At 36.0% G+C, this 16,853-nt stretch overlaps 1 protein-coding gene across 1 annotated transcript in view; it reads left to right on the top strand.

The window, feature by feature from the left end:
• LOC118277493 (facilitated trehalose transporter Tret1) overlaps positions 1-16,437 on the top strand; it is a 33,575-nt gene extending 17,138 nt beyond the window's left edge. Inside the window, exons 3-8 of the mRNA XM_035596318.2 lie at positions 6,026-6,195; positions 10,850-11,003; positions 13,460-13,592; positions 14,223-14,452; positions 15,352-15,546; positions 16,114-16,437. Coding sequence (XP_035452211.1) covers positions 6,026-6,195; positions 10,850-11,003; positions 13,460-13,592; positions 14,223-14,452; positions 15,352-15,546; positions 16,114-16,371 — 1,140 coding nt within the window. The 3' untranslated portion in view covers positions 16,372-16,437. The remainder of the gene's footprint in view (positions 1-6,025; positions 6,196-10,849; positions 11,004-13,459; positions 13,593-14,222; positions 14,453-15,351; positions 15,547-16,113) is intronic.
• The last annotated feature ends 416 nt before the right edge of the window (positions 16,438-16,853 follow it).

Below are 16,853 nucleotides of genomic sequence, written 5' to 3'. Positions count from 1 at the left end.
GTTCACAAATAACTTTAAGTTAAGGTATTAAAGTTATAATATTCTAAAACTCCAAGACAATTAACTCTAGACCACAAGCCAATTAGCAAAGCACCACTGCTTCATGGTACATTTCACACCCACTCGCACGAAGTGCTTCTCTTCAAGCTTCCTTGTGCGAACTGCTAAGGAATCTGTGTTTTCTATGTGGCACCAAATTCTAAACGCTAAAACTAAAACTAGCAGTGGGTAGACACAGGCAGTACAATGAATAATAGTAATTTCTTGGTTTCTAGTTTAAGGAAGTCGGTATTTTTTTAAACGTAGTTTTATTTTTATTATACATATATTACATTCAACATATCAAAGTAGCTAATGAAACCACAAAATGAACAATTTAGTTGAAAACAATTGTAGCTCACACATATAATAAATGTATATATATATATATAGATATATGTATATGTCTATTTAAATGAGTTAATTTGTTAGTAATATAATTATCACAAGACCTGTTTTAATGCCACTCATTATAATAACAATATCAATTACGTGAGCCGAACAAAGTCTCTCCGAGGTGACGACATAAGTAATGATTTTATGTAAAATATAACATAATCATATGTACTTTATGTACAATAATAAGCTGTGTGCTATGACAGAATGGATTATATTAGATACTAGTTGACCCGGCAAACTTCGTTCTGCCTCAAACATTTTGTGCTCTCTGATATAAAATAGGACATTGACAAAGAAAAGCCATAAAATGACATTAAATAAAAGAAAGGCAATAGAACATAAAAATAAAACGCTCGCGTCGCAGTTGCGGGATGGACTAATGGTAGAAGTCGTGCATTAACGCCCGAATACTCAAACGCTACTCAATTTTAAGTTGTACTTAAATATCGTGTTATCTCTGTCATTTTATAAAGAATTGATAGGAACAGAACTACATTTGAGAGCGTTTTAAAATTGAGTAGCGTTTGAGTATTCGGGCATGTGTCAGCTACTCGAAATTGCAACGTAATTCGATATACAGTGTAAAAAATATTCTTAGTTTTTAAACTACCCGGTTTAACAGACATATAAGTAGGTTGCCAAAGGCGGGTTAAAGGTAAGCTTCATGGCCATAAATATTTTCAATTGTCTATCAGCGACAAAATTATTTTGCCTGGCACATCATTAATTGAAATAAAAACAAAGACTATTTACTACATAACCGTATACTTAGGAAATCCGGTTTCATTTTGATAACATTGCATTGACACCAAATTAGACCCTTTTCGCTATCAGGGGTATGCAAGGCTAAACTTGCCACAGAGCAATTTACAGAAAAAAACATAAACAGAACGTAAGGAGTAACATAACGAGCAGACGGATCACCTAATGGGAAGGAATCGCCGCCGCCTTTGGACACCCGAAACACCAAAGTTCCACCAATCGAAGGCGTAACAAGTGTTTTGCCAGCCTTTTGCGGGTTAGGATTTTAAGGTTTGTTGGGGAATCGGGAATTGGGAAGGGGGGTAATTGGACCTCCGGTAACCTCAGTCACACAACAAAACATAACACACGCGTTGTTTTACTTCGGTTTTCTGTAAGACCGTGCTATCACTCCGGTCGAGCCGGCCCATTCGTGGCGAAGTATGGCCCTTCCACACTGATTTTAGACCCGAACGTTAATTACACCTAATTGATGTGACAGTCTCACTCGATCCGACAGAAACATGCAATAAACATTTCTTGATAAAGACGTGTGACACGTGTCAAGCTATTAACAACTTCTTAAGGCCTACCTCGCATTACGTCATTTGATAAATGCATGCATCAAAACAATAGGCGGCCTACAAATGACAAATGTTTGCATCTTGCTTAGAAACAATGAAAATTGTCCACGAACTGGCAACGTCAACTCTGCCGCTATCATCTTTGACGAAATGACGCAACATGAACAGTAGCCCTTACCTTTTTTTTATTTTTGTGGCGAAAAATCATCCAATGACTTCTCCTGCCTTGGGCGAGGCAAGAAAGAGTGTCTTACTGACTGACTAAAAACCACCCCGTTCGTACTCCTGCTTTTTGCGCCGGAGCCCCGGTAAACCAGCTAGTTAGTCAGCAGCTCCGGATAAAGCATTAGCCCTATTGAGCCCCATCTGTGGTGGTCTGATGGCTCTTTGTTGAACAAAATAACACTCAAAACTAGATAAGTTGCGCATTTCCTATCTGACTGCTCTAAAAAAAACATCGTGCTTCGATTAACTCAAAGGTCACGGTTTAAAATAACATCCATACAAACGTGCTGTAGCATCTACTTACGTGAGAATAAAATAATAATAAATGTAAATCCAACTGATAATGCAGGTGAACTGCAGAATGGACCGATCGATGCAAACATAGAATTCTAAAATTAGCTTCATTTCATATGAACTTGGATTGAACTTTAGTTGTAGATACTGTAGGAACTAGTAACACAGTTGTATATTTAACTGATGAAGAAAAAAAGAAGTTTGTATTAGGATGACTTCTGTACCCTTAGTATGAGTTTGTTTTACGGCGTTTCCCGCGCTCTGATTGGTTGGTTTATTCAAGCCGGCTAATCAGAGTGCCGAACGCGTCGTCGTTTTGATTACTTTATGCATAAAGCAATCCGGAGCTGCGGACTACCTAGCGGGTTTACCGGGGCTCCGGCTCGAAAAGCAGGAGAAGGAACGGGGTGGTTTTTAGTCAGTAAGAGTCTGACACTCCCTCTCGCCTCGCCCAAGGCGGGAGAAGTCATTGGATGATTTTCCCCACTCAAAAAAAGGGTACTGATAGGGAGTACAGGAAAGATAGATTAGGAAGTACAGAAAAAAAGGCATACTACTCGTATGTCGAACACAACTGAAGGCCCAATTCCCCCCTTCCCAATCCCCGATTCCCCAACAACCCTCAAATTCCTAACCCCAAAAGGCGGGCAACGTACTTGTAACGCCTCTGGTGTTTGAAGTCTTCTTGGGCGGGTTGGGGCTCGTTTACCGGCCGTCGACCGTAGACCGCCTACCGTTTAGTGTTTCTTAAAAAAAACAAGTAATTTGGAATAAAAAAAATGCAGAAATAAAAATAAATCACAATTTAGTCTAGACTAATAAATAAAAATGGAGTGTCCGTTTGTCACGTTGATATAACCGCTTTTTACTACATGCCTATGAATACGAATAACGAATACGAAACGAAAACGATACATGTAGCAAAATAACATTATTATTATTTTTTTGCCTGTCTGTCTATCTGTTTGTCCCAACTAATCTTTGAATTAGCTGGACCGATTTTGACGGGATTTTTATTCGCAGGTAGCTGATGTACTAAGGAGTAACTTACATTTGACTTTTTTGACTTTTGACATACGAAACAAAACATTACTGAGACTTTTTTTGGTGTAGTGCACTTTTCCGTAACCACAAAACTGACGTCATTATTTATCAACATATTTTAAATGAACTGCAAAATGATTAGCATAGTTTGTTATGTAAACCAAATAAGGAAAGAGTTAGCACCTCTTAGCTAATGCTACTCATGCCCAAAATTAAAGCATATCTGTATTAATTTAGCACCTTATTACGATAACTATATGTTCAATATATGACGTTGTATACAAATATAATGACACTCTTTTGATTGATGATATCACACGTAACTTAGAAATGATGAAATCTCAAAAAGCTCTTTTCCAAAAAGTAATTCCCAAAATTATACGACAATGACTCTTCTGATCTTGTCTGATGAGAATTTCTCTAGCTTGGTGGAGGTAGCTTCCTACCTTTACCCCGTCTTGTGCCCAAAACGTGGATTCAAACGAAACACAATTTATTTTCTATTGTATCTATACAAGAGGCTAAAATAAGACAATTTAATAAAACAATAAAAATAAACAATAATCCACTAGAATATACAGCAAGTTACATCTACCTAAGAAAAAGGATCAGTTTGGACAAAATAAATAATGAATTACAAAGTACAAAATACATGGAACAAATATTGGAATCTAAAAGAGGTATTCAAAAGCAACTTATCTACAAATAAAAAAATAAATAAAAAGTAAAATAAAATAACAATGATTTATTAATCTAGAATACACTCGTATGCTAATCAAATTATGAAAAAAAAAATCTGAAATCCCCACAAAAATAGAAAAAAGTTTTGAAGTAAATGACCGATATCAGGTTTTTCCAGTTTATAAATTGTTTAGGACTTTGGAATTCACGAAATATTATCTTTTTCCTCAATAAACTATGCCTTTAATGCATCAGCTATTTTAAATTTATCCCATTTTGCGTATAATAAAAAAACTTTCTCGTTTTACAAAATACCTAACGAATAGAATTTCCATAAATATTCTAGAACTTTATAACGACAAATTTTCGATTTAAATTGCTACTCTATCCTTTTGTATATTTAAATATTTCGGTGCTTACACCGACAGTTTTTAAAACACGCTAATTCTAATTCGCGCAGGAATTCTATGCTTATTTTAAATCTCCATCCAAAACTCAGAATATCGTACTCAATACTTAAACCTACAAATACAACAATCCTGTGCTACAAATTACTATCTATTTATTTATTTAAGTTACACGGATGACTTATAGCTAAAATACAACAGATAAACTATCTTTAAACAACGCAGCACAACGGTGCTAAATTTCAATCAACACACAATACAAAACTTTTTTTCACAAACAATGAACACAATTACTTGATTAACACTATCAAAAGCCTTAGACTAATCCGAAAAAAGTCGCGAGAAAAATTCCGATCCATTTTTTTAACACCTCATTCTTCTCATTTACAAATAATGGGTGCTGCTATTGAAAGTAATTGAAGCGTGAAACTTGGGCGTTTAAAAAAAGTAAAGTGTATTGAACTTTGTCATTTCCTTCCTTCCTATCATTAGTTACTTTGTATTGTATATCTTCTTCTTGATTAACTTGTCTTTTTATATCTTTTTTGGTAGATTTTTCTTGTTTATGCCTTTTGTTAGTTGTATTTATTTCGTCTTTTCTAGGTGTTAATGGATTATCTCTTGGGATTTGATTGTCTTCTTTATTTACTGATTTTTTTATGATACAAATTGTACTACATTTGTTTACCCGGACGATATATCAAAAAAATATTGAGAGTTTTTAATCTCTTTCGGCAGTAAGATTGTTGTTTGTTACATTATAATTCAATCTTTTTTTATCACCTTTATAATAGTTTATAATGAAATATAAATATGTATCTAACACCAAAATCTTTATTAATAAGTTCTGCAGTATACGTTTTATTGCCTTTTGTGTTTATTTAAATGTAATTACACTTTGTCTTATAGTTAACGCACGCTATACCTTGAAATGTCCTACATTTCTGTATTGGACGATATTTATGACTAAAAACAACACTATGGCTTCAATTGTAGCGTATTTTTGTTCTTATCTTTCTTTTGCTTTAGCATTACATACTAATTTTGTTCACGATACATTAAAAAGGGTATTCACCTTATCCGCCATTTAATTGAATACTATTATGTAATTTAAAAAGTTTTTGCTTCACAGTATTAGATTAGGATTATTTGCTTCATGGTGATTGACAAACTCTTACTGGATTTTCGAATTTCTTTAAGACATCATAAGCACTTTCTGTTCCCGGCTAAATATACGAGTAGAATATTTAGATTCTTCAAAATTACGCCACTGAACTTCAGCTCTTCATATTCAACTATTGCGGATATCCTAAATTCTCCTAGCTAGAATGTACCTTAAAGTCGTATCACACTTTAACGGCACAGCTCCGGCTCAGCTCCGACACAGCGTTGTTTCGAATTTTGGCTACCTCTGGCCGAGCTAGCTTCACCGACAGCTAGACAGACAATTCAATTTGACGTTTCAAAAGTGCCTAATTAAGGATTAATTGAAATAAATACTTGAAGTTCTGTGCTTACAGCGCGTCGCCCGCGAGGTGCAAGCTAGGTTGTTACCATGATTTCATTTTAGTAATCCATTTTTAATTCTCATATCATTTCTCCTATCCACAGATCTACTGGCAGATCAAGCTGCTGAGTCTGGAGCCGTGGGCACTGATCCTGGCCCGCGCAGTCGCCGGTATACCCTGCTCCTCCTGCTACATCGTCCTGCCTATATATCTGAAGGAGATCAGTGATATTGATCTACGAGGGGCTTTGGGATCTCTGCTTATTTTGAATAGGTAAGTAAACTTCTTCTTTCTACTCCTACTTTAAGTTACTTGGATTAAGCGCAATATTCGAGTATCTTCTTTTTCAGCGATTGGGATCACTAGAACAACAAAACAAACGATCACCTATAGTAATGTGAATTTACTATGTTACTTTTTTGAAGGGGGCAGGTCATTCAATGACTTCCCGCCTTAGGTCTGGCGGTCGGGCGGCGAGCTACCCTTGCTCACCGTCCGGAGACCCGCACTTACGGTGGCCGGAGATCGTCGCGCAAACCCTGACACCCGAAATGATGTTAATTATTTTAAATCCAGATCCTTGTTTTGTTTATCTTTCTGTAAGGGCAGAACGGGATGATACCACAAATTGGTTTTTATGTTCGAAGGCTAGAGAGTGATATAAGTCACTATTTTCTTTTAACTTTGAACGTTACATTGTGAAACACAATGTTTTTGCACCAATTAGGTCTTCAATTAGTAAATCAATTAAAGCATTAACTAACTGAGTATAACATTAACAAAGTAATCGCAATCAAGACCTTAGACTAAGTAATGATGGTAGGAAAATTAAATGATTATTGATCATCTATAAATTAATTCATTACATGATTTAATTAAAGTTGGTACTGTGTTTGTTCTCATATTTTCCTGAGCCATGAGCTATGTAACCTTCAACTGTGTACGTAATTTACATAACACAATGTTATAGCTATTTAGTACTGGAAGGGTAGGCAGAAGTGTACATATTATAGTGCACTTTTCACTAGTTATATTTTAGTCCAGTGCAAGAAACGTGAACGCGGTCGTGTACGAATCGGTTTGACGATGATATGTACGCAAAGAAGACGACAATAGTCAAAAAGATTTTGGTCGACCCCAGAGATCGATACTATGGCTTTGGTATCACTTTAGGAGATTTTAACTCATTAAAATTACATTATTAACTGAAAATTGGGTCGCATACCTCAATTAAATGCTCTTCTCCGTAGCTGAATGAAAACTACATATTTATTGTATTGTTAGTGTAGCATTAGTGTACCTGCCGTAATGTGAACCTCTGCCTACGCCTTAGAGGATAAAAGGCGTGATGTTGCGTTGTTAGTGTAGCATGGATTTCCGCAAAGTAACGCCTGACTCTATATATGAAAATTGGGCGACATGCCACATAAATATGCGCAGTGCACTTTTGCATACCAGTCCGGGATTTCTAAAAAACGAATGACGTCATGTATGTTATGTATACCTGATTCTAGTACATAATGCATACTATGTATAATATGCATAACTGTATTAAACCTGCTGCACAAGTTATCTAAGTCTAGAATAAGACCATTCTAGATATTGTGTGGGAGTGTATGTGTGTGTGATACCGAAAATACCATAAAATTTACAGTTTGTGAATTCTGATTTGGATAACGGATGCCTTTATTATTATTATTTTTTTGCATTTTTGGAGACTGCGTTGTTGGTCTACTCCTTGTAAATACCTATCACTGTCGAGTAAAATATCTCGAGTTCAATGGGTATCCGCGCTTTTATATGTATGGTTCTGTTAAGTTTTTGGACCACCATAATTACCCTATCCTTTTATCTAATCAAAGGATAGGTATGTTGTAGGTGGGATACAATTTATCGGTATATGAGGGTGCTTTTCCACCAGAAATGTGCTATGTAGCTATACTACGAAGATTTATTAGTTAAGCTGTAAGGAAGATGCGCAACTCGAGTATGCGATGTATCGATAGTAGGGAATCCATCCACAGCACACACACATAGTACGCATCCATAGCACGCATCTTTCCATATAAAAAACATAGCTTAACTGAGTCCACCAGTTCTAAGCTATATGCACCAATAAATAAGATTGGTGGAAACCAAACACATCATCAACAACGTAGCATAGCACATCTTTGATGGAAAACCATAACAACATTTTAATGTGATATAAATAAATAAAAATATAGGTATAAATAAAATGAACATTAATTTCTTCTTTTTAAAACATTATAAGCAACAAATAAAATGCATCACTTTGTTTACACCGACCAGTTCAACGAACAGACTTGACCAGATTATTTGATGACGTAACGACGACACCGCTTCGCTTAGAGAATACCTAATCATGATTGTAGTATCGTAGGTACTATCTACATTGTAGACAATGTAATCATCACTTTATTTCTTAAATGGAAAAGCTTTTTCTATACAAACACTTTTTTAAATCTTTATTTAAATAAATTAGAGGCTTTAATCATACAGTGACTATGTCATGTCACCCTCATAGGACCATTGATATATGATATTTATTTTGCAAATAGGTTACAATGTAACTCTTTTACACGTCACTCTCTTAAATAACTAGATGAGGCTGGCATAATATTACATTAACATAATACATACATTACACACACCACACTTACTTTATACTTTACTCATCGGTCTCATTGGTCGAAGGGTCTTATGTGCGACAAGTGGGAATACCTAGCAAAGGGTCCTCGGGTCCTATTCCCTAGTAGGGCAAACTATTAATGAAGTATTTAGGAAGAAAATGTCTGCATGTAACTCAGTAGCTCGGACTGTGGAATTACATTCGATGTATGGCAATAGACAAACCATACCTATTATTGGAAGCAAGTAAAACAGATCACGCATAGGACCCATTTAGTTTTAAGTGCAGTCTCTTTTGTGCCTTTAAGCTTAAGTCATTCTGTCTTCTGCATTAAATTCACCGAGAAAAGTGGAAACTATCGTTTTCTTTTTCTTCTATTCTAATAATATCTTCTGATTTATTTCGTTGCGGAATCCAAGCCAGTTATTCATATCCCTAGGACGCGCCGGACTAGACTTCAGTGTTCCGGTATTTTCGTGGTTGTATCTACTGTAGATCCTGGCTAACAGGAGTTGCAGCGGTTTTGAGAAGTTGTGCGCACAATAAAAAAATGACATACTAACAAAACTAAATGTAACATTAAAAATATACATAAAAATATATACCTTTGGGGGTTACCGATGATGTAATAGATACTTATATATAGTCATTTTCGTCTTGTTCTATTTGTATAAAATAAATATATAAATACTGACGTAATCATACATACTATCATAATAATAGTACGTCTCTTATAGTCCAGTCATTTGGTAGATAAAAAGGGGGTTACCTGGAATGTTTTCCGGGAGTTTTGAAAATTGGTGAATTTATAGATTTGGGTATGCTCTTTTCGAATTTCAACTTTGCCACCTCGTACAACCGCCGCTCGCGCCGCCATATTGAAAAAATGGCGCCTAAAAACGGTATTTTATTAATATCTCCGTTCCGACGCATTTTACGAAAAAATATTTATCTACAAAAAAAAAACTAGAAAAAATTTCCTACAATTTATGTATTGGTAACTTTTTCATAAAATCAATAGTTTTTGGCGTACGAGCGCCGCAAAGTATTATTAGTCCAGTCAAATTAGGATTTCACCTCGGAATTTGAAATACCCAGCTGTAATTTTGTATATACTTGTATATTGACTGCCTGAAACTTGTCTCAAAACCTACATATGGTAGGGTGTAAGCAACTATTAAATTTTAAGGTCCAAAGGTCCCAAAAAACGTTTCTTTGCGCTTTTTTGGAAATATCTCATTTCCTATGGGTTTTTGGTATTTGCATTTAATACCAATATTGTAGAATACAAAATTCTCTACAACTTTTGTCAAAACTTTTTTTTTATACGGTGCACCGTTTCCGAGATAGAGGGCGGAGAGCACGCGGTCACTGCACCTCTTCAAAAAAATTTTTTTTCGTCTAACCTATCCGTGATGGTTATCTACGGATAGGCCATTAAAAATACGTCATGGTTCCTAAAACCATTTTTCGTCAAAATCAATTGTTTGAAAAATAGACACTTCCAAAGTGGAAAAATGAGGTCTATCGAATGTGTCCTGCCCTCTAACTTTTAAAATAAGTGAGTAAGAAAACTAAAAAAAATATATGCTGCAGATTTTAATGGAAACTTTCAAAGAAAATTGGTTTGAACTAGATATCATAATTAGTTTTTAAGAATTGATACATTTAAAAAAACACATTGTTTGTACACGTGGTGGTGCAGATGAATAATACTTTGCGGCGCTCGTACGCCAAAAACTATTGATTTTATGAAAAAGTTACCAATACATAAATTGTAGGAAAATTTTTCTAGTTTAATTTTGTAGATAAATATTTTTTCGTAAAATGCGTCGGAACGGAGATATTAATAAAAAACCATTTTTAGCCGCCATTTTTTCAATATGGCGGCGCGAGCGGCGGTTGTACGAGGTGGCAAAGTTGAAATTCGAAAAGAGCATACCCAAATCTATAAATTCACCAATTTTCAAAACTCCCGGAAAACTTTCCAGGTAAAACTACCAAATGACTGGACTATATTTATATTTTTCTTTCTTTTTTTTAAAACGTAGAAAATCCTAATGTGTGGACATTAGGATTTTCTCCTGTGTCGTGGGTGCGTTTACAAACATTTTCAATTTCACATGCACATGACACCCAGACCCGAAACAATAATTTGTGGATCACACAAAGAGTTGCTCCGTGCGGGAATCTAACCAGCTACCCGTTGCACGACAGCCAGTTGCCCTGCCACCGCGCCAACCTGTAACCTCTTATTTATATAACTCCATCTTCCAGAAACATCGGTTACCTGATGAGCTACATCGGTGCGGATGTGCTGAGCGTGAACACAATGCTGTGGCTCGGCCTGCTAGTGCCCACCGTGATCTTCTTCATCTTCCTCGCCATGCCAGAGACACCTGAATACCTCGTCAAGCAAGGAAAAGTTGATGTGAGTAGCCTATTTTATTTTTTAAGACACTTTGGTCTAGGTGTAGGATTTTCTCTGCGTCGTGTTGGCGTCTTGGTGCATTTATAAACATACATTTCACATACATATCACAATATATCCTGCAGTGGGATGATCATGGCTGAAATCTAAAATACATATCACACTCAGATCTAGAAAAATATAATTTATCTCACACACTCACACAAAGAGGTATTTTGTGCAGTGGTACTCGCGACACGTTGTATAAGGGAACCAATTGCTTAGACACTGCACCAACCATGCCGCCGTCCTTTCCAGTCTTTCAAGTCTCAAACGAAACTTCTGAAAAAAGGATTTAAACCCTGACTTAAGCAAAACGATATTTATATTTTTCTGATATTTTAAAATTCGTAGCTACATGATAATTGAATCAAGCACTCTTTTATAAACTACGATCAGTTAATATACTACGACCTACAAACACAGAAATATAAACAAGCTGGAGATTGATTTAAAATTGGAAATTAATTTTATTAATAGTGCAGTAGGTAATAAAGAAAACGATGAAAGAAAAGTTAATTAATGACAATAAAATAAAAATAAAAGACCCTTATCTTTCAAGGCCTTTGTATATGTATCTATCTAATAATATTTAGCTATTGATACTTGATTTCGGGTCCGATCACCGGATTTAGTTGATTTCCAAATGGAATGCATCCAATTTCATATAGGGAATCAAAATATACCGGGCGTAATCTGTTACAATTTATTGGGATCTTAAAAGGGTATAAACATTAAAAATCTATTTAGTCCAGTAAAAATATTAGACACGTATTTTTTTTGTCGTACTTATAAGAAAATAAGGAAGTTTAGAACTGGTAGCTAACTACGTCATTTCTACGTATAACTGACGTCACGCGATATTTTAAATCAATATTATCGTTGAAATCGAAAGTATTTGTTTCCGTAAGAAAATAAAAAATGTCAAATATTTTAAAATAATCTACAAGACGGACATTAAAATAAAAATTAGTCATCTACCCTATTAAATATATGTATCTCTGCTTTACTATTTAATCTTTAAAGACCCAAGAATTTGAATTTAAATCCTCAACTCAAGCTACAAACCTATTAAGTTTGCAATAAAAATACTATTATTATAAAAATACTAGATATGACGCTCTATAACTGCGTCGATAAAATATATATAAAATAATATCAATGAGAAATGGTAAATACTGAACACTTCCTAGATTTATAGGAAACATAATAATATTTATTTTAAGATCCATTTAAATAATTCAGTTCCGTAAGAATCATAGTATCGTATTATTAGATATTTTATACCTAGGCGATGTGGTTTCTTTGTGTTGATTTTTTTTTATGAAACATGCCGGTTATCTAGCATACGTATTACCTGATGGTAAGCAATCGCCGCCGCCCATGGACACTTGAAACACCAGAGGCGTTACAAGTGCGTTACCGGCTTTTTGGGAGTTAGGAATTTTAGGGTTGTTGTTCGGGAATCGGGGATGGGGAAGATTGGGAAGGGAATTGGGCCTCCGGTAACCTCACTCACACAACGAAACACAACGCAAGCGTTGTTTCACGTCAGTATCCTGTGAGGCCGTGGTATCACTCCGGTCGAGCCGGCCCATTCATGCCGAAGCATGGCTCTCCCACACTTATGTACCATCACGTTATATTTTGTATAGGACCTTAAGATATTCAAAATTATACTATAGTTGAAATAATATATGTATAAGGCTGACTCACGCCAAGCTCCTATAGTTCACAATAATGAATATTCCAATTGATCACATGACTATTATATAAAGGTTATCAAAGTGCTACGTTGTACGAGAGGTCACATTTAAATTGTCAAGCAGGTGTAATTCTTAGTATGTAAAACTTTGTTGGGAGTCCCCAATAAAGTTGCATTCAGAGACATTTAATGATTACTTATACTATTCCTTAGTAACGATTTAGTTCCGAAAACAATTGCTAAGGCCTGGATTAAGTAACCGTTAAATGACGCTGAGTATGGCGGTTAATAGGTTTTTTGAAAATCCTTCATTAATTAATGGAGTTTACAATTGTGCCTTTATATGTAGAATACCTCCATATTAGATGGAAATTTTAACATAACTTATGAAGTAGGTAATTGTATGCGCGCAAAACTTCAGAGTTTCGGATTTTTATGATTGGGCACTGTTGTACAAACTGGCTTACAAGGAATGCAGAGGCTGGAATAGAATAAAGAGCACACTTTTTCTTAAGAAGTTAATCTTACATTCGTAGCAAAGTTTAAAGCAAAAGATTCGTAGCATTTGGCGTTCCATTGTCTCTGCCTCTGACAAGGGAGACAGTACATTACAGTACATTTGTGTGCTTGAAGACGTGACACTATGCGATGTTTTCTTCTTTTTGACTAAAGTCGAAAAAAGTTTAATCAAATTTCTTTTACTACATTACAGGAAGCCAAAACAGTGTTGGCGTGGCTCCGAGGAGTGAGCGTGGTGGACCGCGGTGTAGAACAGGACATCGAGAGCATCGTCAGGGTAGACAAGCAGACGCAAGCTGACGAGCAATCCGTCTGGAAGATTATTTGTAAGTATTTTGTTTTAAAACTACACTACCTTAAATGGCTTGGCAAAATCCTCTGCTACGCCGAAAATACTGCAGCGTTTATTTAGAAATAAATATATGTATGTTAAAGTTGAGGATTGATGTTAAGTCCTATATTAAGCGAAAACACGATTCCATATAATTTACGTACGACTAATATACGACTTACTTACGAGAATTGTAGGATAATTAGTGCCACGTGCGCTGTTGGTAAATATGAGTCCCGTGTGACTTGAAAGTAGTAGAGCTTTCTTCTATAGTTCAGAATACAGGATGGTTTACAAGGTCTCACGGAGAGATTACTTTTTTAAGGTCTATATGAAAATTATTAGGACAGACTTGTGTTTTAGGGTGCTTTTCCACCAGAGATGTGCTATGTAACTAAGTTACGAAGATGTAATAGGTAAGCTGTGAAACTATGTGACCGTTTCCAGCCACCATTGCTAAGCTATGTGTACCAATGAACATAATTGGTGGAAGCCAACCGCATCCACAGCAACATACCATAGCACATCTTTGGTGTAAAATCACCCCTCATAGTGGAATTTTAGTAGCCTAATCACCTCTGCTTATGACAATAATGTTGATATCTAACATAATTACCTTCCACAGGGCAAGACAAACCAACATTCAAAGCGTTCATCATCACAATAATCATCAAAATCACACAACAGTTCGATGGATACCTCATAGTACTGATCTACGCGGGTTTTGTCTTCGAGCGGGCTTCGGAGTCCATCAGTTTGAAGCTTAGTCCCAACAAGCAAGTTATGTTGATCGGAGTAGTTCAGTTGTTGGGGTCAATCATCGCTACTTGTATTGTGGAGAAGACTGGTAGAAAGGTGAGTAGTTTTTTTTATTTAAATGGAAAGAACCAGTACTATTTTAAGTCCTTAATTTGATTTAAATCAGAAAATTCATGTAAGAGTGTGTTATTTCATATAGGAAGCGCTTTACAAATGTTTTTAAAAAGGGATGATGACGAGGTATAAAAATTTAAAATCTATTTAGGCCGTCAATCAGGTAATGAAAAATTATTAGACACGTATTTTTTTTGTCATAACAATACTTAGATGAAACGAATCAAAGTTTAGAAGTGGGAGCCAATACGTCATTTCTACGTATAAAAAGCACCTAGAAGTGACGTTACGCGATATTTCGCGAAAAATACGCGTCTGATATTTTGAAATAATGTACAAAACGGATATTTAAATAAAAATTAGTCATCTATCCTATTGTTCAGGATTGTGGGCTGTGTTTACACAGCTTTGTATTTAACAATGATTTGTGAGAGATTGTCGCACAGATAATATACCACACCAAATTTATTGTAACACAATATTTAAAGATTATAAGCCGGTAACACAGACGGTTCACCTGATGGTAGGCAATCGCCGCCGCCCATGGACACCCCACACAATGACGATGTGGCCTTTTGATAGACGGCTTAGGAAGGGAGGAAAAGGGCCTCCGGTAACCTCGCTCACACAACGCAAGCGTTATTTCACTTCGGTTTTCTGTGAGGGGTAATACCACGGGGTATTACCCCGATTAAGCCGGCCCATTCGTGTCTAAGCATGGCTCTCCCACACTTAATCATGCTTCTATCCATGAAGTTTTTATCGTCCCATTACTCTCGAACTTCAATACTCTCAATCAAACAAATTGTTACTAAATGAAAGCTAATTCAAAAACCAGTTCTATACTAAATATCTAATCACATTATATCTCCTTATTCCAGCTTCTACTAGTAACAACATCGTTCGCCGTAGGAGTGGGTATGGTGGTGCTCTCAGCATGGTTCTACATGACCTCGTCAGGGTTCTGGCTGCCGGGCTGGCTGCCGGTCCTCGCCATGTGTCTCTGCATCTTCGCTGACGCTGCAGGGTTCCAGCCTATATCATATATCATCATCACGGATTTGTTTACGTTCCAGGTTAGTATTTGTCTTCTTAAGTTATTTAATAAAAACATGAACAGTCCGTGATTGTCTTCTGCTGGATTGTGAGCCTTCTCTGCATAAGAGAATTTTCCTTTTTATGGTATAAGCCGATAAACGAGCAGAAGGATCAACTGATGGTGAGCAATTGCCGCCGCCCATGGACACCCGAAAAACCCGAAGCATTACAAGTACGTTGCTAGCTGTTGCTTTTAAGGGTTGTTGGGGAATCGGGGATTTATTAGGGGGATAATTGGGCCTCTGGTAACCTGACTCACACAACGCAAGCGTTGTTTCACGTCGGTTTTCTGTGAGGCCGTGGTATCACTTCGGTCGGGAAAGCCTGGCTCTCCTACACATAATCCACACGTTTGTAGAGAGTTTAATATTGAACGGATCTATTCTAATCGAGCTACTATTTAAAAATTAATGTTACAATGAATACATTAACAATAGGTACCAGGAACTCAAACCTGTTCAAAATATTGGTCCAAATTGACATTGTTTATTCGTCACCTTTCAAAAAAAATCCAATTCATCACCAACACCATTCTCTAATTCCAGCTCCGTGGCAACGTATCAGCCTTCGCGAACGTGTGCGCTAAGCTCAGCAACTTCGTTCAAACGAAATGGTTCACTATCATCTGTGAAATGATCGGTATACACTGGACCTTTCTATTCTTCGCTGCTATATGCTTCATCGCCTGCTTCTATACAATCATCTATTTCCCTGAAACTAGGGGCAAGACCATCGACGAAATCTACTCCAAACTATCAGGTAAGGCCAAGAAAGATGACAGCAAAATTGAGTCTGTACCTTAAACTTTACTACTCAAAGTTGAAATTCCAGTGTCACTGATTCCAACGAAATGAGCTATTTATATAAACTGTTCTGTCACTGTTAAACAAAATTCAACTTTATTTGTTTCACGTTTTAGTTGATTTTTATTCAAAATTGAGTCTGTACCTTAAACTTATACAACTCAAAGTTGAAATTCCAGTGTCACTGATTCCAACAAGATGAGCTATTTATATGAACTGTTCTGTCACTGTTATACAAAATTCAACTTTATTTGTTTCACGTTTTAGTTGATTTTTATTCAAGTGACTGTTATTATTATTATTATGTTCTTGCAATTAATTTTATGCAATGATTTGTGAACTTTATTGCTAGGCAATAAAGCTTCTGTTTCTTTAATTTTTTATGTTATTTTATCTCGTTCGACTTTACAGTCCAATAGTGGACAAAGGCTTTCGAAAGTCATACTAGTAGTAGTTTCTGTATTTAATTTTGTGTTATGAAT

Source organism: Spodoptera frugiperda, chromosome 10 (genome assembly GCF_023101765.2).
Source record: "Spodoptera frugiperda isolate SF20-4 chromosome 10, AGI-APGP_CSIRO_Sfru_2.0, whole genome shotgun sequence".
In the NCBI taxonomy this organism is placed as follows: Eukaryota; Metazoa; Arthropoda; class Insecta; order Lepidoptera; family Noctuidae; genus Spodoptera; species Spodoptera frugiperda.
The sequence above is the reverse complement of the archived record's forward strand: the minus strand, read 5'-3'. Positions and strand labels throughout refer to the sequence as shown.